The 20,889-nt window shown below is 46.6% G+C and overlaps 1 protein-coding gene across 1 annotated transcript in view; it reads right to left on the bottom strand.

The window, feature by feature from the left end:
* Positions 1-255: 255 nt before the first annotated feature.
* The window catches only part of NEO1 (neogenin 1), a 125,172-nt gene continuing 104,538 nt past the window's right edge, over positions 256-20,889 (bottom strand). Inside the window, exons 25-30 of the mRNA XM_015425677.1 lie at positions 15,081-15,319; positions 12,726-12,818; positions 8,161-8,319; positions 5,672-5,929; positions 4,176-4,312; positions 256-978 (exon numbers count right to left, since the gene is read on the bottom strand). Of these exons, the coding sequence (XP_015281163.1) occupies positions 895-978; positions 4,176-4,312; positions 5,672-5,929; positions 8,161-8,319; positions 12,726-12,818; positions 15,081-15,319 (970 nt within the window). The 3' untranslated portion in view covers positions 256-894. The remainder of the gene's footprint in view (positions 979-4,175; positions 4,313-5,671; positions 5,930-8,160; positions 8,320-12,725; positions 12,819-15,080; positions 15,320-20,889) is intronic.

The following is a 20,889-nucleotide window of genomic DNA, read 5'->3' as shown; positions in this document are numbered from 1 at the left end:
TTCCTGGAAATCAGTGAAACCTCCTACCACTGGGTGGCTTCTTGCTCCATTCCTACCCCACACAGCCACGCACCGAAACGTCACAAAAAGAAAAGAAGAAGAAGAAGCAACAAGTCTTGTCAGGGTCACATTGCAATCCAAACAGTTAAATCTCACAGTGATGAAGAGAGAAATCTAGTCAGGCTTTTAATATTTATAATATAAAAATAAAAAAAGCTTACAAAGAGCAATGCAGCATCTCCCCAAGGCCTTGGATTAACTGCTGGAAAGTGATGTCATTATACACACAATAGAAACGAAAGAAAAAACCCTGAACAACCCACACTGGCAATGAGTTCCTGTACACAACAGAACAAGCAATCGAACATCCGTCTAGGCTGTGGGAAACAACACAAATCTTTTTTTTTCCGTTCTGCAGATTATATTTCCCCCCCGTTTTTAATAAAAAAAGATACAATAAAATAAAAACACACAAATAAAATTGTACATAAATGTGAATGTCCAAACACTGGAGGGAAAAAAAGAAAAGCAGGGAAGGTCACAGCACCGAGACGAAACCCGACTCAAATGAACGCAAAGTCCGCTTCTTTGCCTGGACGCTGGATCTCATCAGCCCGAGGGCCCTCCCCGCCCCGAGCCCCTCCTCTTGTGGGCGGGAGTCACAGCAGGAAGTGGGATCCAACTTCCCAACAGGTTTGCTTCAGGGGAACGAACAGAAAATTCACTTGGCTAAACCAGCAGGCGACACACGGCTCCTCCTGCGGCTGGCGGCGTGTCCCTCTTGTGCTGTCTCTCTCCCTTTACAGTCTTTGTACAATTTCTTGTCCTTGTGCCCCAAGGCTAAGTCCCGAGTCCTGCAAAGCAGGGTTTGGAGTCATGTCTTGGGGAAGGTGGTCATGCTGTTGTGATGGCATTAAGGTCCTTCATGAGTCCTTCCAGGTGGGCCATCTCTTTGGTCAGCTCATCCGGTTCATAATTCTGCAGGAGATTTAACAGGGTTACTGGACAAGATGAGCTGCGCTGTTCTGGGAAAGGGGGGTGGGGGGTGGGGGAGAGAAGGGAGCTGTGGCCAAGTGGTTCTGATATGGGGGCAGCCAAGCCACGTTTACAGATGAACCCGTGTCACTACAGAAATTGGATGTTCCTACAACACCCGGTATTCCCAGGCGGTCTCCCATCCAAGTACTAACCAGGCCCGACCCTGCTTAGCTTCCGAGATCAGACGAGATCGGGCGTATTCAGGGTGGTATGGCTGTAGGCAATTGGATGTTCCCCATCCCACTGTTTTTTTTGTTTGATTTTCCAAAAACAAGCAATGCAAGGAGACAGAGGTGGGCAGCAGCACCATCAGAATCAGGCACGTGCGCAAACCCCAGACAAACAATGTAGCATCAGAAATGCGAACACGGAGAAGGTAAATTAATGAGAAAGAAGTGTGACTGAAGGGGTAAAAAAAAACAGGAAGAGGAAAGAGAAAAAACAACAACGATCAACTGTTTTATACCCAGGACCCTGACATATGATTCTAGACATCTACCGGTTGCTTTCTTAAACTTGCTGGGAATGTGCGTTTGCCAGGCTGAGAGTCTCAGGAATCTCTCCTTATATATATAATTGAGTAAGGGAGCAGAGAAAAAATGTGCACCGTCAGCCATTGGCCCACCAGCTGCCGCTCAAGGCTGCTGGCGTGCCATTGGCTGGGAGGCGGGAGGCGAACGCTGTGAGTGGACGCCACTGTGAGCAGCTCATTCGCTTCACCACCGTCTGTGGCGGGGGGGGCCTGCGCCGGGGCCGCCTGGCCTCAGGGACGGGGGAGGCGGCCGCTGAGCCCGGGGACTGGTAGGCAGCAGCCCCCCTCCCGCCGCACCGACCACCGCCTCCATGCACCACGCGACGACGATCCAGCGCGGCCTGAGGCACTTGCCCTGACCGCGCACGTCTTCGCTCTCCTACCTCTCCGACGGTGAGAGGCAAAGTCCTTCAGTGTGGCGAGATTGTGGCCCCGCCAAGCGCGAGGCCTTTTTCTGACGGCCACACTGGCCTTCCGTCACACGGGGCGGCCTTCGCTGGCCAGGCTGCAGGCCCTGCATTGGAGGGGACTCCGCCGGCCTGGACCGGGCCCAGCCCCCTTGACCCAAGCCGACGGCTCTCCCTAGGCTCGTTGCCTCCTCCCGCAATGGGCATTTCCCCTAGTGGGGGAAATATTCCGTTTAAGGGGCTACCTGGGAAAGACCCTCATTACTGAGGATGCCACTGCTGAAGCAATTTGCTTGTGTGTGTTAACAAAATTTGCATCTTATTTTCATATTTCTGGAAGATGACAAACTGCACTTGATTCTGTTTTCAAAAAAAAAATCTTCAATAAACTGGATAGCCCAGGCTAGCCTGATCTCATCAGATCTCCAACGCTAAGGAGGGCCGGCCCTGGCTAGTATTTTGATGGGAGACCTCCAGTGAATACCAGGGTCATGGCACGTAGGCAGGCAATAGCAAACCACCTCTGAACGTCCCTTGCCTGGAAAACCCCACGGGGTGCCATAAATCAGCTGTGACTTTACGGCACTTTCTATGACCACTAGACTTTTAAAACACTGGAACCCACGGGAAAACCTTGGGCCAGGCATTGGAACATTTTCACGGAAGGCCTCAGAAATATCTAAAAGATGAACTCTCTCTGTTTGTTCCCAATCTTATACCAGTTTTTCATGAGAGTTAGAAACTTTCAAAAGAAACGCAACCATGGAGCGTTCTATGCAATGCTCCCCTTAAGCTGTGGAGTCTTGTGAGCAAAAATTCTATTTTGTGAGCTACCGGCATTAAATTTGTGAGCGAGCGATTTGGCTACTGCATAAATTAGTCTGCTCTGGAGCCATCCTTCCTGAGCGAAGACAAAAATGTGTGAGCCAGAGGCTAAAAAACTGTGAGCTAGCTCACACTAACTCAGCTTAGAGGGAACACTGGTTCTATTACGAGCCCATGGGCTACACAGATTCCACGCAATTTCTAGCCCACTACTGTCTACTCTGAGTGGCAGCAGCTTTCTAGGGTATCTTTTATCCATTGGTTTTGTAGTTAGGAATTACAAGTGTAGGCCTGAGACGGGATCTCCCTTCCCACTTTCTTGCTGGGCCTGTGGCCAGCATGACTCCCAGGCTGTTTCACCAGTGGCAACATGCCTAGCGTGGCTCCTGGGCTCTGGCGGCAGCATGCCTGGCACATCTCCCGGGTGGTGTAGCTGCCGCCAGACCCAGCTCAGAACCCCAGGTTGCGTAGCTGCTGTCCCCGCAGCTCCCCAGCACCACCGTCTCCAAAGTTAGATGCATTCCTTTACGGCTGTGCACAGAACACACTAACTTACTTTCTCAGGGATTTAAACCCCCCCTTTAATTTTTTTTTATTTCAGATTTTCCCTGCACACCTGGGGAGTCCACCAAGCATGCAGGAAAACCTCTTTAGCCTCTGTGCAGTGCTGTTCCACAGATTTAGCTATCTGCAGATCATGGGCACACGCAGCTAACGGTATACAGATTATTGCACGAAGGCTTGATTTTAATCTTTAAACACTGCCATGGGAATCATGCCATTGCTAAAAAAAAAATATGAAATGTTACAAATGAATTTTAAAAATATCGCAGAGCCCTGCTGTTATCACATGCATTTTAAGCAGGGAAAGTGGCTTGCATTTTATGAAGGTCTGTGGTCCTTACAGAACGGTGGTGGAAAGCACTATCAAGTCGCAGCAACTTATCATGACCCCTGGTGGGGTTTTCAAGGCGAGAGACGTTCAGAGGTGGTTGGCCCTTGCCTGCCTATGCGTAGCGACCCTGGACTTCCTTGGTGGTCTCCCATCCACGTACTGACCAGGGCCGACCCTGCTTAGCGTCTGAGATCTGATCAGGCCAAGCTAGCTGTGACCATCCAGGTCATGGCATTTATAGAGTGAACTCCCCAAATGGCAATAAAGTAAAATAATCATGCTTCCCTGTAAAGGACAAAAGACTAATTGGGGGGAGAAAAATAATTCCACAAAGTTAACACAGGGTTCATTCAAATGCTTTAAGCTGGGGGGGGGGGGGGGGAGTGTCATTTTATTAATTCTCTCAAACGCAATTAATTTGAATTATGATTGATTTTACACTCATTAGGGTTACGTTACCTTCTGGGAGTACACTTACACTTTCTGAGTCTTCCAGCATCCTCGTGGTTTCCTGCACTTCAGGGGCACTTGGGACCACGACCGGCATAGGGGGGCGAGTTCTCCCTAGGGTGCCAATGGATGCCGTCTTCACTGAATGAACGGGATGGCTGGAGGCTTAAGCACAAGCATTGCTGTGGTTGGCTCTCAGAAAGCTCTGCTTAGGTAACACCCCATTTTATACCTGCCAGATTTCTTGCAAGACCAGAAATCTCAAATTGCATCTTAAATAGTTCTGAGAGGGTCGCAAATCATAAGAACATAAGAGACGCCAATGTTGGATCAGGCCAAAGGCCCATCCAGTCCAACACTCTGTGTCACACAGTGGCCAGAAATACCAGGTGCCATCAGGAGGTCCACCAGTGGGGCCAGGACACTAGAAGCCCTCCCACTGTTGACCCCCCCCAAGCACCAAGATGACAGAGCATCACCTGCCCCAGAGCCCCTATCTATACCTTGTGGCTAATAGCCACGGATGGACCTCTGCTCCATATGCTTATCTAATTCCCTTTTGAAGCCATCCATGCTTGTAGCCGCCACCATCTGGCCGGCTGCTGAGGAGGACTCCTTGAATCCCCCGAATATGAAATGGTGCCCACTTGGGTTTCGCTGGCCCTGCTTGGCAGCTGTACCAAATATACACTAACAAGCCAAGGACACCCCCCCCCAGTCATCACTTACCATCTTACATTTGTTTTCTTACACGTGGCAAACAACTAGTCCCCCGTGGGGGGGGGGGGGGGAGATAGCAATGTCAGGGTGATTCACACTGAGAGCTGGCCCGGAAACAAAGGTGTTTCACTAGGCAATAAAATCTATCCCTAGTTGAGAGAACTCCTTCCCCCCCCCTTTTTTTGGTGGGGAGGGGATGATAAAATAATCCAAAAGGCGATCTTGGAATTTTTCTTTTAAAAAAATCTAGCAAGGAGAAGTGTTTTAAACCAGGGGACCCCAACCTTTTTTGAGCCTACAGTCATTTTTGGAATTCTGACATGATGTGGTGGGCACAGCCACAAAATAGCTGCCGCAGGTTGAGCCAGCCACAAAATGGCTACCGCAGGAGGCGGAGCCAGGCACAAAATGGCTGCTGCAGCTTACCTTCAGTCACACAGTGAAGATCCTCGTGCTGTCGTGACAGCTGCTGCCAAAGAACATATTTAAACATCTGCAGAGTCCGTCAGCTCTCCAGGGCTCAATCAGAAGCCTTGCTGGGCAAAAGCCCTACCTGGCCCTGCCCATTTTCTAAAGACACCTGGGCAGGAACCGGAAAAGGTACCAGTGGGTGCCATGGCAGCCACAGGCACCACGTTGGGGAGCCTTGCTTTAAACCCACAACACTGGAAGTAAAATGATGTCCTCTCACACCATTAACCAAGAGGCAACTCTCCTCTCCTCTGCTATCTCCCCGCCTTCCCCTGTTTGGCAAGACCTTTCAACTGCCCCTTCTTTCTGCAGCATCCATTTGCCGGTACTCACCTTGCTGGGATAACAAAGGTGTGCTTGGCAAGGCCGGGTCGTAGGTTGCCCCCATGGGTGGGACCGCTGGCACAGCGAAGCTCTTCAGAGGGTGGGAGGGACGCACGTGGGCGGTAGGGAGGTTCTGGCCCGGCTCCTCCTCCTGAGTACTGGGTAGATAAGGTCCTGTGGCACTTTCTGGCTCTTGGTGGTCAGTACAACACGTTTGAGACGAGGAGGCTGGCATGGTATCTGTGCTCGGTGTGTTCCGAACAGATTCTACGTTAGGGAAGAAATGGAAAGTTCCTTTTCTTACTTCCGTGGAACTGTCCCGCTAACACTCGAGTCCCTGCAGATTCTTTTGCCAGATATCTTTATTGGAACTAGGTAGTTAAATGGTCGCCTCGCAGTGGGTCTTACATACTGAGCAAGTCCAGCTGCTTGAAGAAGAAAGATAGGAACCTCCAGTCCGCTGAATGCACTCATGTGAACCCCTAGGCTGCCTTCCGTTTCACTGTCTGGGCAAGATCCTTTTGAGACAGGGCTGCTGACCCTTTCTGCCCGGGTCTTGCTTCACACCAATACTTCCTTGCAGAGTCTAAAAACATGTGCTGATTTAAAAGACCGCTTTCTCCCTCATCTATCTTTAGCTAGAGAGCCACTTTCTTAATTGGAAAAGTTCCCAGGCTTCATCCTGTCAGTGCTGCTAGGTGCAGGTACTTTAGACCCTGTCTATTTCCCTGTTACGGGTGTTATTTTAAGAGGTGCATATGGCAGTCAGTCCATTACCAAAGTTTACTTAGCTCAGTGGTATAAAGAAAAGTCATTAGCGCTCTAATTAAACAAGAGATTACCTTTGACAACAAAGTCGTTTTGCAGCTTTATCTGTTCACATCCTTAACAGATGGCCCAGGAATGAAGCTAATTTAAATTCTGATCTGGAGAGACGGAGGACCGACATCCAACTTTGGGTCGAACCAAATTAAGAGTTCAGGACGTGTCAGCCACTGAACATCTAGGGCAGGGGTCCCCAACTTTTTCCGAATCTGTAGGCACCTTTGGGATTGTGACACAGGGCAGAGGGCGCAACCGTGAAACGGCTGAAGCCCAAGCGCAGGGGAACGGAGGGGTAATTTAAAAAATACACCAGGAACGAGGAGTAAGAGATTAAAACCAACACTGTGATGACAGCTGTTGCTGAAGCAACATTACTCTAACCTCTCCAGTGGCCAACCAGAAGCCCTGCTGGGCAAGAAGCTCACCTGGCCCCACCCGCTTCCTCAAAACACTTGGCAGGCACCAAGGAAGGTGGTCAGTGGGTGACATGGTGCCCGTGGGCACCATGTTGGGGACCCCTGATCTAGGGTCATATAATTTCTCCACGGCCATACAAATACCGTGTAGTACTACAAGTGGATCTTGCTTCTTTTCTCCTTTATGTGTTTCACATAGAGGGCATGGCACAGCAATAATGCCTCAGACACAGCAGTCCTTGTATATATGCCTGTCATAATGTGCTTGATTTTTTTTTTTTTAAAAAAAAAAAACCCTAAAAACCCCCCCCCCCCCCCCCCGGCAACTGGGACACTTGGATGCAATCCTCTGCTGACAGCGGGGCCTTATTTACCATTCAGAACGATCAGCCGTCCACAGGTCTGGGATTCTGTAGCAAGAAATCTTAACCATTTTTAACTCTAGCTGGATGATTTCCCCAAAGCGCAACCCGGTGCAGCTAACAGTGCCTCAAGCTTTTTAAGGGCTGAACCCCTTGAGAAGCAACTGTCAAGATTTTCTACATGTACTTCAAGAAGCCAAACTAATCCTTGGCTCTTAAAACAGAAAATGCCTGCTTGTGTAACTAATCTGCTGCTTAAGCACAATTTATCAGTACCTTAATAATGTTCATGCTGTGCTTGATTAAATGCCAACTGCAGATTAGACAGGAAAGGCAGGCCTTCGGTGTGTAAGTTACAAAACAACCTCTTTAAAAAGGCATTGCTACCCTCTTTTTTTGTAACATGGGAAGCGTTCGTCTGATACAAACTTTTGAAAGGACTATGGTTTGTTCCTAACTCTGGGAAAGCTGATTTCCTTGCTCCTGGCTCGGTTCAGTTCCAGCACTGAAATGGCAAGCGCTGTACCCAGGACTCGAGTTGATGAAGGCGTCCAACAATTACACATTAAAGCATGGCTTCAGCACAACTCTGCAATAACGTCTAAGCAAACACATCAAACAATGTCTACAATGCGGGGAACAGAAAAGGGAAACTGCAAAAGCCAGCAGCCCGATACTGCGCACACGTGCACAGAAAACAAGTCCTACTGAGCTTGCTAGAACTTGTTTCCTGGTAAATGCAATCCAACATCTCTAGGAAGACCATACAAACGCCCTTCCCTCCCCCAACAAAAAAGCAACACGGGAGAGTGATGTCCTCAGAGGTTCTCGTCTCCGCCTCTCTTTCACTCAATGGCTTCCTTCCAAACACCCGTGCCCAGGTCACTCTTCTCACCTGTGGAATTAGCCCTGTCTGAATGGGACACGGATGGGCCAACTGGCCATGGATTTGCCTGATGATGGAGATAGCTGCAGGTTGGAGAAGCGAGGCTGCCGGAGTGGAAATGATGGTGGGGGTTATCAAGGGAATGGATGGGATGAGCACTAATCACAGCTGCGAATGAACACAAGACAGAAAAATGCTTAACACAGACAAAACAGCACGCACCCAGCAGTGCGCCCCCCCACCCCACCCATTCACCAACAATGCAAGACAGGATCCAAGGAACAATACAGTCCATTTTGCCATGAAATCTGCAGGGTCGTGGGATGCAAGAATCTCAGCCTCCGGCTTTTTGTCCTGCACTACATTACATTTGCCTTCTCTGAACCCTCTGCACCAAGAGCGACGTATTTCCATATACTTCCTTAAAGAAACGTGTTCTTTTCGGAAATGAGCCAGTGTGAGTTGAATGTGAACTCAACTTGTGTAAAACTGTTGCAGGAAAAGAGGACTGAACTCCCTGGAAATGTAATGGCACCTGTAAGGGCAAGCTCCGTGCAAACACAAGTCCGATCCAATTTTGACTAGATCAAATATTTGCTACGCCTAAGCTCATAGTTTAGAATTTCACATCTTAGTAAAGTACAACGGTATACATAAATGTTTGCAAGGTCAGTCACAAAAAGACAAAAACAAATTTTGCAACAAAAAAAGTAAGTTGGAAACAAACATGGGGAAGGTGGAAGAGAAAAGAATGATAAAAATCAGAAATCGGAACAGCAGCAAATTAAGGAAAGGAGCCCAGAAGAGCCATAATGAGTAACCATGGTTAATGCTAACCATGGTTTGCTTCGTCACTACAGATAATGGCAAACATGACCCTGCCATGGTTTCTGCAAGCCATGGCTTCATATCGAGGCTTGCAGCCAATTTTTTAACCAGGGTTTCTGTTAACAAGGTTAGGTGCCGTGTCTTCTTCTTCCTCCTCTTCTTCTTCCTTGCCATCGAGTCACAGCTGACTTATGGTGACCCTGTAAGGGAGTTTTCGAGGCAAGAGGTGTTCAGAGGTGGTTTGCCATTGTCTGCCTCCATGTCACGACCCTGGTATTCTTTGGTGGTCTCCCATCCACATACTAGCCAGGGCCGACCCTGCTTAGTTTCTGAGATCTGATGAGATCGGGCCAGCCTGGGGTTATCCAGGGCAGGGCAGGAGCTATGCCTACGCAAGGCCAAAGCAGAAGAACCAAACAGCACAGAAAAAAGAAAACAAATTATGATTAAAAAAAACACACCTAAAACAAATATATATATTTTTAAAAAAAACAGATCACCACCACCCTGAAGGGAAATCGGAAACTGCACAGCTGCATTTTCTGCCAGCTTAAAATATAGCAAGGTTAAGGACGATGCAATGGTAAAATATTTTCTGTTACATGATAAATTATTTTTAAACAGATGATCCTCAGGATAGTCACAGTGTCCTGATGCCCATGTGAGGTGTGTGTTTATCCCATTCCCCACAGTCTAGGGAAATGCAGATATTCTGCTCTGGTTTTCTGTAAACAAACGTTTTTGTATATTAGCGTTGCATAGAGAATTTGGTTTCTTCGCAGCTTCCAAGGCTTCTGAGTTTTTAGGTCAAAGTGACTAATTTGGATCACATTAATTAGGAGTATTTTGTTTCTTCATAATCAACTAAAAAAAATATTTACCTCCACCTTGTGGTTTCTGTCTCTCCACACAATTTCTCCTATACTGTCAACTACAGCCAATCCCTTCCTTTTCCTCTTCATGCCTGTTGTCTTGCGCCCTTCACTGTTTAAATCCCCCTGTTCACTTTGCCCCATTTTATTCCCAGCCCCCCCCCAAAAAACAAGCACATGAAATCCTTCCCTGAACAGATATGGCATTTTACTAGCAGCATACCTAAATTAAATGTATGCTGCTATTAAAAAAATATTTTAGTTTGTGCCACTGAAGGAATAGGAACAATCATTTCCACCCCTGCACTAGTGTCTACTGCTAATGCTCACACTCATGGGATTGGAGGCAAGATATCGCACACACTTCAGAGACACTGCTGTTGAGAGCTATGGTCAGGCTCTTGCTGTCCCTTCGCTCTGAATGCAAGAAGAGCCCTGCTGGATCAGACCAGTGAGGGTCCATTTAGTACAGCATCCTGTCTCACATAGTGGCCAACCAGCTCCACTGGTGGTCCAACAACAGGGCATAGAAGCCAACACCTTGCCCTGATGTTGCCTCCGGGAGGGGGGGATCAGATTTATATCCCGCCCTTCACTTGGAGTCTCCAAGCAGTTTACAATCTCCGTTCCCTTCCCCTCCCCACAACAGACACCCTGTGAGATAGGTGGGGTTGAGAGAACTCTTTTGAGGACTGCTTGTGAGAGAACAGCTCTGAGAGAACTTGTGACTGACCCAAGGTCACACCAGCAGCTGCATGTGGAGGAGTGGGGAATCAAACCCGGTTCTCCCAGATTAGAGTCTGCACTCTTAACCGCTACACCAAACTGGCTCTGAATGTGGAGGTTCCCTTTAGTCACCATGGCTAGTAGCTGTCCCCCGTGAATCTGTCTGATCCCCTTTTAAAGCCGTCTGTGCCCGCGGCCATCAGTACGTCCTCTGGCAGCAATCGGCCATCATCTGCCTGATTTATCTCAGAATTCTGTATTTCCCAGTGTACCCATAACGCAGAGTTCAAAAAAACATACCCTAGTTAATGGAGACCATTGGTTTGTGGAAGTGCCTACAACATATTCAGTTTTCTGCTTACACGAGTGAGATGTATGCACATGACTGGGCAGAGATAAACTGACTGCTTAAAGGGATGTGAGCAAGTATCACTGGAGAGTTGCTGTGTTTCACTTGGGTCACATGAGCCTGTGTCACATCTCATTTTATTCCAGTCAGGCTTGACCACAAGGCGATCTGTTGATGAGGTCTGTACCGCAAACTGCCCCAGGTGACCCAGGGGTGACAAGCTGCTTTTACCACAGCTGAGGAAAATAAACAAATATCTCTGCTGTTCACCAGCTTGGGATTCCGAATTTTTTGTGGTATAACTACATGATGGGAAAGTTAAGTAGCCCCTCTACTGTGCATTAGCTTCCCCCCTTTAAATTGCAACCCCCTTTGCTTACATGATGGTTAAAAAATAACTGTTGGGGGAAATAGTCATGGAAGTACACGAGGTGTCAAAGCTCCTGATCTGCAGCATGAAGCAGCATTTAAGAATAATAACCTAAAGATCCGTTTGACATAATCAGCTCATTGCTGATTAAACTCTCCTCCAAGTACGGAGCAGGTTATCTTGGACCAGAATCCTGCTTCTCTGTCTTGTCAAGAAAACTATACCTGCATTCCTCCCCCCACCCCCACCCCCAGATCAAGGCTTACTGTGTATGGCTTTTGTCTTTGGAAGGAGCAATTATCTCCTTCTGTTTACCTTTCCTTGCCCTGAGGCTAAGTCACAGGCACAGAGAACTTAGCTGTGTGTGCTTGCTACAAATACAGGCATAAGAGAAAATAACCGGGGAAATGTTTTATGTAGGAAGAGGCTGCACGGAGCTGCGTTGGCCCAAAGCAAAATCTAAGACCAAAAGCAATGTAATATCTCTGGTCAAGACCAAGTAAAAACAACACAAAACAGTGTGCCAGTTTTCAAGTCCTTCAGAACTTTTCAACAGACTAGATGTTAAAGGAGAGGGGGATCTTAAGGCCTTGTCTTGTAAGCAGCACATGACTTTTGTTCATTTTCATCCTTCACCTTGTGCACCAACTAAAATTGATCTGCAGCTCTGTAAATACAACTCCCACACTGCCTGTCTGCTCCCTGCCTGTGCTATGACTGGTGCTAGAGCCCCATTTAAACAACTGCTGGTTCTTGTGCCATCAACAGGTTGCTTCCAGTTTTTGCCTCTTCTTCCCAAGGAAGTCCAGTTTGCAGCCCTTGCTCTAAATCTGAACATACTTGCTCAGTATTTCACACAGGAGGCTGACAAGGCAAGGTCTTAAGATCATGGCCTGAGATGCTCACCGCTTTTTTTTTTTTTGCTGAAGAGCCTTCCCCTCCCTCCCTCCTTCCCCCAACTCCCTCGCCAGCCCACATTCCCACTCCAAATACAGTTCTGGAGTCCTGGCCAGGTGGGAGGAAGGTAAACACTCCTCCTCTTGTTTCTTCTCCCCCACAAGCAGCCTCCTCCTGGAACTAATTTGTAATGGAGAACAGGCGGCTTTCTGAAAATGCCACGCAGCTCCAGCTGTAACAGTGGCCTGGAACTAGAAGGGCAACAATTGTAGGGAGATGCTGTCGCCTGACACTCCAGCTTTACATTCTTTCCAGATCAATGGCATATTACGCTTTCTTTATGAACTTTCGCTCCAATGTATGCAACAACAGCACCTGCCTCTTCCTAGTTTTGAAATGAATTCAGGCGGAAGCCAAGATTCAGAGCACCTTCCCCATAGTGCCTTCCCCTGCCCCATTTAATACAAGGGATGAACTGTAGATGGGTCTGACTCAAGGAAGCTTGGCGGCTAATCACCGAGGCTGGACTTACGCTGAGGCGGCTGAGAGTCGAACGGCATCATCATTTTGGGTCTCATCCCCCTTCGCCCAGCAAGCGTGGACATGCTGTCTTCTGACTCGTGCCCTGCAGAAAGAACAAAAGAAGTTGCACAGGGCCACGCCCAGCTCCTTCATGACACCCCACCAACAAGAAGGTGCAATAGGGAATAATGTACAACATTTTTTTTATTAAAAGGCTCTTTATGGTAGCTAAGAGCCTCTACTAGGCAATACATACACATCATTTCCAGGTAAGCTACATGAGTTGCAAGATCCTGCGTGCAGCTTCTCGCCTCGGATGCAAGGCATTCAGCAAAATTAGAAAAGACTTTCTATTAAAATGGCCTCTTTAAATGTATTTATTTGGATTTGTGCAGGTTTTGAACTGGTTTCTCAGTTTTGGTTTCTGTAACAAAGGCTGGCACTGCGATAAGGAATAACTTCTGGAGAAACAACAGGCAGCAAGACTGATGTTTGTGAGATTATTTCAAAAGGAGCAGCTATTCAGAAACACAGCTGGACAGTTCCTAGCAAGATCTAAATCAGGGGTGTCAAACTCATTTGTTAAGAGGGCTGGATTTGACAGAAATGAGACCTTGTTGGGCCGGGCCACGTGTGTCATAAAATGTAATGCCAGGTAGCGGAGATATAGACTTTATAAAGGACACAAAAACAGAGGGCTTTTTTTTACTTAAAATAAAAACATGCTAAAAACATTAGCTCTCTTGCAACATTTTGCTTATTTAACAGTGTCTGATAACTGACACCTCTTGCTGTGAATTATTTTATCAAAATGTCTGTGCTGTTGCAATCTTGAGTATGCTGTTCAGGTGTGTATCTGTAAGCTGTAAACCTACGATGACGCCGCAGCAGCAGAACTGGAAGAAGGAGCAGAAGACAGCCAGTTCCACTGCGGGCCTGATAGAAGCTCTCTGGGGGCCTGGTCCAGCCACTGGGCCGCATGTTTGACACCCCTGATCTAAATGAACACGCCAAAAGCAGCTCCTCTGCCTCCCTTCCACAACTGCCACACAATCCCTAAAAAGAAGCCTCTCTCTACAGGGCCTGTTTTGTGCAGTTTCTCAAAATTTCAATGGGAAATCATCAGAACAAATCCACAACAGAGAGAGAGAGAGAGAGAGAGAACGAACCATAAGCAGAGCTGGGAGAAGGCTGCCCTTCATTCAAACTAATCCCACTAACTTCTGCCCTCTGGTCTTTCACGCCAGGAGTCCATGCCACGACTTCCCTTCAGTGCATATATACATGAGCATTACACTCAAGGAGACCCATGAGGCCTTGCAGTGAGGATATACCAACTCAGAGCTTACCAGCTGCTGCCCTTTATACAGTTTATGTCTCTGGCACCTGGCATTATATTTTATGGCGCACATGGCCCGGCCCCAAAAAGTGACATTTACGTCAGGTCCAGCCCTCATGACAAATGAGTTTGTCACCTCTGCTCTAGAGGGACTGAACCCCCTTGTCACAGGTGGAGTAATGTTAGCTTTTGCAGAGCAGGGTGGCATGGTGGCCCAAGAAGTACCTTTTCTCAGCTCCATCTTATTCACCAACTTTCTCATTATCTGGACTTAGTTGTTCTGGCCATGCTGATTCGTAACTCTATAACCTCACAGCTGAATTACTGAAACATGCTGTATGTGGGGTTGCCCCTGAAGAAACTACAACTGGTCCAGAATGTGGCAGCCTGACTGCTGGTCAGGAGCTAGCCACCAGGAACATATGTTGCTCATTTTGAAACAGCTACACTAGCTGCCAGTCTGAATTCTGAACTCAATTCAAGGTGCCGGTTATAGCCTTTAAAGCCCTTCACCATCTGGGACCTACAAATCTGAAGGACCCTCTCCTTCCACATGTTCATCTGCGCCTTCTACAGTCCTCTGGCAGCCATCTGCTGGATATCCCAGCTGGCATCAACCAGGGCCTCGGCCTTTTCCATCATAGCTCTGGCTCTATGGAATGGGCTCCCTGAAAAAGTGAGAGGAGACCCCTCCTTCCTTGGAGATTGTCAGGAGGCACTGCATGCCCTGCCTGTTTGCCAAGGCTTTTGGGGGAGCGGGTTCAATAGCAGGCACCTTTGGGAGAGGGGAAGGGGTTTGGGGCTTGCTATGGTTTTAACTGGGGATGCTCTAACTATTATTGCAAGCTGCCTTGAACCAAGAGAAAAGACAGGATATAAATGTTCAAATAAAAAAAATAAAATTAGTTAACAAAACAGAGAACCTTAGCAAGATATATTTACTTACAATCTATGAGTTACAAATAATCTCTGACTGTACAATAAACACTATGTATAAAATTTAGCTTGGACATGACCAAAACTCACCCCTGTAAGAATTCCGTCTTTGATGGATATTGCTGTCCATAGAGTTATCGACTGGGGTAATGTCTTGGGAATTACGAGGGATTGGGGTGTCCGTCATGATCGGGTTGGGATCTGGAGATTTGTCTATGGGCTTCAGCTCCAGCCTCTCATGATGGATCCAAAGGTCAGGGGGTTTGACATCCTTGGAATTCCCTTTGTATTTATGAGAACCATTCACAGATTTGCAGGCCGCTCGCTTCCTTTGAAAGCAACAAGCAGATCATCAAAAGAAAAATATTTATGTATTCATAGGCTGAGAGAGAGCTACTGTTTGTTTTTTCCTTCAAGTACTTCACCCACATGCTGTGGCTGTCCTCTGTGCAAGCAACTTCATTGTAAACTCACCAACAGTAACCAGCCATTCACATTATGTTCTGCTGGTATCGAGAATGCAGTACAGCCAAGGTCTTGCCTTCTCTGAAGGTACTGCAATGTCACCCTCTCATGCAAGAGGTGCTCAGAGAAGAGCGTTTGATCCTGACCCAACAGACTTCTTTCAACTACAGAAAATGGTCTGCAAGATCCATGGAAGCAGCTGCTACCACAGTAGACTAACAACAACAAAAAAAAGATCACAGAAAGACAAAGGTATCCTCCACTAAAACACAATGCTGAGCTACTTGTGTTTTGCAATACCCCGCCTCGGTGCTTCCGGTTCACTGGGAAATTCTGAAACAGAAGGAAGCTTGAAAGCAGAATGGATGATTGGCAATTATATTATTTTGCAGCCTCCATGGGATGGATTAGGGAATGGGCTATATTAGAAGATATAAGGACATTAGCTCTAGAGGGATTTGATTTAGTAATGAATGAATGAATTTTATTGTTACAGCGCATAGCCAGCAATTATAAAAAACCATAGAAGTAACTTACAATAACCAAATGGTAAAACTACCTTAAAAAAAACAAGGTTACTAAGGAACAACATTATGCAGTCATTTTGATCACTAAAACCAGACTTAGGAATACGCTGCAATGAAACACATTTAAAAGGAGTAAAATAGAATGACAAAAAAGGCAATAAGATTTAAAATCAAACAGTCCTATCCCAAGTGGCAACCAGAACACTGATGAGCTTTTACGACCAAGGAGCAAAATTTTGCAATGTCTGGATTTCAATATCTAAAATGTCCAGATGGTGAATCTATTTATGTAAAATTATACAAGCATTTTAAAATCTAAAACCAACAATACAATGTAAAAAGGACAAAATTTAGTCTTAAAAAGATAAAAGAACGAGAATAAAAAAAATCAGTTATTTGGGAGGGAATCTAACCCAAGTGGCTACCTGAACACTGATGAGCTTTTACAACCAGAAAACAGAATTTTGCTATCTGGTGTATCGCTGTATGGTCAGGGTTTGAAAGTAATTTCTCTATCTTATCCTGATCAGAGGAGCCAACCAAGAGGGGACCAATACATTTTGTGCGAGCTTCGTTATATATTGGGTATCTCAGGAAGACATGTTCCTGGGATTCTATCTCTTACTGTAAGGCGCTAAAAAGGCAGGGGTCGCCTGTACGTCCAGTTGGCGTTCAATATCTTCAATCCTCTGCCTGACCACTAGCTTAGCTTGAACGTCCCCCCTTTCCAAAAGCTCTTTGGGGGAAAACCCTAGTAGTGTAATTTTCCGAATAGTATGGGTCAGCCATTCAGATTGGTAATCGTCAATCAGGATTAAGGGCACAAGGCCACATGGATTTAGGTTTATCTTTAACCAAAGAAAAATAGAGTACAAGGTGATCTTGGCTTCAACTTTCATCATGCCAGTCTCTAGCCGTACCATTGCATTTGTAACACACCTTGGAGTAGATCTCAAAAATTTCGATTGAACCAGCTCTAGTGGGGCATAGCAAGAAGATGTCACTCCCAGTAGCGTCCCATAGAGCATCTGGGCTAATGTTTTAGCCTTAAAGAGTTTCAGTGCTGCTGGCACAAAATAGCCCCCTGTAGAACGGAAAAACTTGAGAATACCTTGGGCGGATTTATCACCCGTACATGCTGCTGCCTGACTATGAGCGAACTTAGAGCCCGAGGCTTGGATAATCATACCAAGGTAACGGAAGTTGGTTACCTGTTCAAGATTCTGATCATTTATACTCCACTTTCTTAACTTAGGTCTCCTGCCAAAGGCCATCGTTAATAATCAATTTCTGATCACTACAATAACTGGCAAATCTATTTAATGCCCTTCTCAGGCCAATTGAAGTTCTAGAAAGAATAACAGCGTCGTCAGCATATAAAAGTATAGGAATAGGGCGCTGGGCCAATTTGGGTGGATGGAGATCTGTACCATTAAGATATCCAGCAACATCATTAATGTAGAAGTTGAAGAGAGCTGGTGCCAACATACACCCCTGCCTAACACCCTTGTGGGGGGAGATTTTATCTGTCAGGTGGCCCAACCCGGTACATCTAACCCTCAGGGAGGGATTTAGTAATGGGATGGCACGTCTATTTATGGCATGGAAAAGAAAAAAAATCATTCCAATTTCCATACACATATAACTTAATATAACTATTAAGTCTGGAACTTAATAAAAGACAAAAACTATACTAAAATACCAATGTGGATTTCACCTATAGAGGCATTTGCAAAACCCACATTAATAATAGGAAAAAACAAAGAAACCTATGGTAATTTACTAAATTAAAAAATGGAACTGAAATCAGATGAGATGTTATTAAAACAAAACATAGATCTCTCCTGGTGGGAAAAAAATGTACTGAAATCAAGATATAATGAAGATTTTAAAAATGGATTTTATACAAGTCCAAATGAAATTGATAAAATATGGCTCTCATCAAGCGATAAATTAATCCAGAAGTTGTATTAAAAATTATTAGACGATTTTTTACAAACCGAGACCATAAAAACATCAATGAATGAGATTGGCCACTCAATAGAAACAGATCAATGGCTAAAAACCTGGAAAGCTTTAAAATATATGAGAGCGACCCCCTATAAGGAGAATATATATAAATTATTCTATAAATGGCATTGGACTCCCGAAAAAATTGCGAAATGCTTCCCGAGATCATCCAATATCTGCTGGAGATGCAAAAGGAATATAGGCTCATACATCCACATATGGTGGAGATGTGACAAAATCCAAATTTTCTGGAAAAAATCTATAAGATATTTTTAGATATATTAAAAATTAATATCCCTTTAACACCAGAAACATATTTACTTAATATGATACCTGATAAAATAAAAGACAACACTTATATAATTGTCTATATATTAACAGCGGCTAGAATACTTGTTGCAAAACGTTGGAAATCAAAAGTCATACCTTCTATAAAAGAGCTTAAAAAACAGGTTGCTTACCTGTAACTGATGATCTTCGAGTGGTCATCTGTGCATTCACACCCATGGGATCTAGTGCGCATGCGCTGGATCGATCGGCATTGTAGCAAGCTCTTTAATGGATTTTCGCACCCAGTCCCTCGGGCATGCGCAGGAACCCCACCGTGCATGCCCAGGGGGTGGGCACCGACATCCCGCCAGTTCCTTCGAACCGCCGCAAATCCGAGCAGTGGCCTACCTGGAGGAGGGTGCTGGCAGGTCCTTACTGCGTAGCCGAAGATAAGATGTGACATCCCATGTTGGTACTAGAGTTCTTTCGGACGTCTAGGGCATAGTGCCTTATGAAGGTGTTAGATGTAGCCCACGTTGCTGCTCTGCAAATGTCCGTCAGGGGAACTCCCTGGAGGAAGGCAGTGGGAAGCCGCAACAGCTCGAGTAGAATGGGCCCTGATTGGGCCTGGCAATGGCTGTTTGGCGATCAGGTAGCAGAGGCGGATGAGACCCACAATCCACTTTGAGAGACGCTGAGCCGTGATGCGAGTCCCCAGTCTTGCTGGTGCATAGGAGACGAACAGTTGGGAGTCAGGTAGAACAGAAGTGCATGCTTCGCATCCAACGTGTGTAACAGTCTGTCCTCTGAGGATGTCGGAGCCGGGAAGAAATCCGGGAGGAAGACCTCTGCCTGTAGGTGGAATTCTGACACTACCTTTGGCAGGAACGAGATCTCAGGTACGAGGCAGACGCCATCTGGCAAAAAGGACAAGTAAGGAGTGTCATGTCTGAATGCCAGTATTTCTCCAACTCGCCTTGCTGAAGTGACAGCAACCAGAAAGGCCGTTTTCCACGACAGGAATTTTAGGTCGCAATTTGCGAGCAACTCAAAAGGTTTCCTGGTGAGTTGGCGAAGGACCAGGGGAAGGTCCCAGGGGACGACAGGAGTTTTGATGGGAGGGTAGAGGTGCAACAGTTCCTTCAAAAAATGTTTAGAAACTGGATGCGAGAACAGTGTGCATCCCTCAACTTGAACATGGTAGGCCGAAAGTGCGGCCAAATAAACCGTTAACGAGAAATGTGGAAGTCCCGAGTCAGCGAGAGACAGGAGGAATTTGAAAACTTTCTCGAGACCTGCAGAGGTGGCTCAAGGGGCATCGTCACCCAAGTAGGAACAGAATTTTTGCCACTTATAATGATACGACTTTCGCGTAGTGGACTTTCTGGAGTTTAGCAAGACATTTGCTATGCGGGTGCAAAAGCTGTTGATGCTACTCTCCAGGCTGTCAACTTCATTCATGGCACATCGTGGTATAGGAGAGGGGACTCGGATAGGAACTGGAGGTCCTGTGCCGGAGTAAATTGGTGGTAGACCCCCACTGACAGGTGGAGGATGGTTGAGAACCATGGTTGCCGCGGCCACCAAGGGGTTATGAGGATGCAGTCCGCTCTGTCGGTGATGATTTTGCGGACCACTCTAAGAAGCAGGGGCAGCGGAGGGAAGAGGCAGAGAAACCCTCTGGACCATGGATAGAGGAGACCATCCCCTAGAGACTGTGGGTCCCTGCCATCTTGGGTGCAGAACAGAGGGCACTTTTTGTTCGCTCTGGTGGCAAAAACATCTATTTGGGGAACTCCCCACCTTCGGAAGAGTGGAAGAAGGTACGTTGGATTCATTTCCCACTCGTGGAGACTGAGTCCTGCTCGACTCAGGTGGTCTGCCTGTACATTCATGTGCCCCGGGATGTGCGTGGCGACTAGGAAGACGTCGTGGGTGATGCAGAAGTCCCATAATTGGATGGCAAGGTTGCAAAGGCATAGGGAGACAGTGCCCCCTTGCTTGTTGACATAACTGAGGGCAGTGGTGTTGTCCATGAGGACTGTAACACATTTCCCCTTGATCAGAGGTAGGAAACTGGTGACAGCGAACTGTATTGCAAGCAGTTCCAGGAAGTTTATGTGCCGTTTTCGTTTGGTTCGAAGTTGCGGATAAACCATAGTTGTAGGTGACGCATTTTTAATCTGGCAAAGACCAGGACTGACGTAGTAGCGGCCATAAGGCCGAGTAACCTCTGTATTTGGAAAGCCGTAACTGAAGGTTGGGTACGGATGACAGTGGCTAGGGGAATGATGTCTGCCACTCTGTTTTGTGGCAGGTGAGCCATGCAATTGTTGGAATCTAGTAGGGCACCGACGTACTGTATTTTCTGGACTGGTTGAAGTTGAGACTTTTCCAGATTGACTTGTAGGCCCAGGTTTTCCAGGAGTACCAGTGTCTCATTGATATTTGAGACCAGGGTGTCCTTGGAGGATGCTACCAAGAGCCAATCGTCGATGTACGGGTAGATGGAGATACCCATGAGACGGAGGAAGGCCGCAACCACAATCATAGTCTTTGTGAAGACTCTAGGGGCGCTTGAAAGGCCAAATGGCAGAGCTGCATATTGGTAATGCTGTTGACCAATT

Source organism: Gekko japonicus, unplaced genomic scaffold (genome assembly GCF_001447785.1).
Source record: "Gekko japonicus isolate JY-2015 unplaced genomic scaffold, Gekko_japonicus_V1.1 scaffold1259, whole genome shotgun sequence".
Classification (NCBI taxonomy): domain Eukaryota; kingdom Metazoa; phylum Chordata; class Lepidosauria; order Squamata; family Gekkonidae; genus Gekko; species Gekko japonicus.
This window is presented reverse-complemented; position numbering and strand designations above follow the sequence as displayed.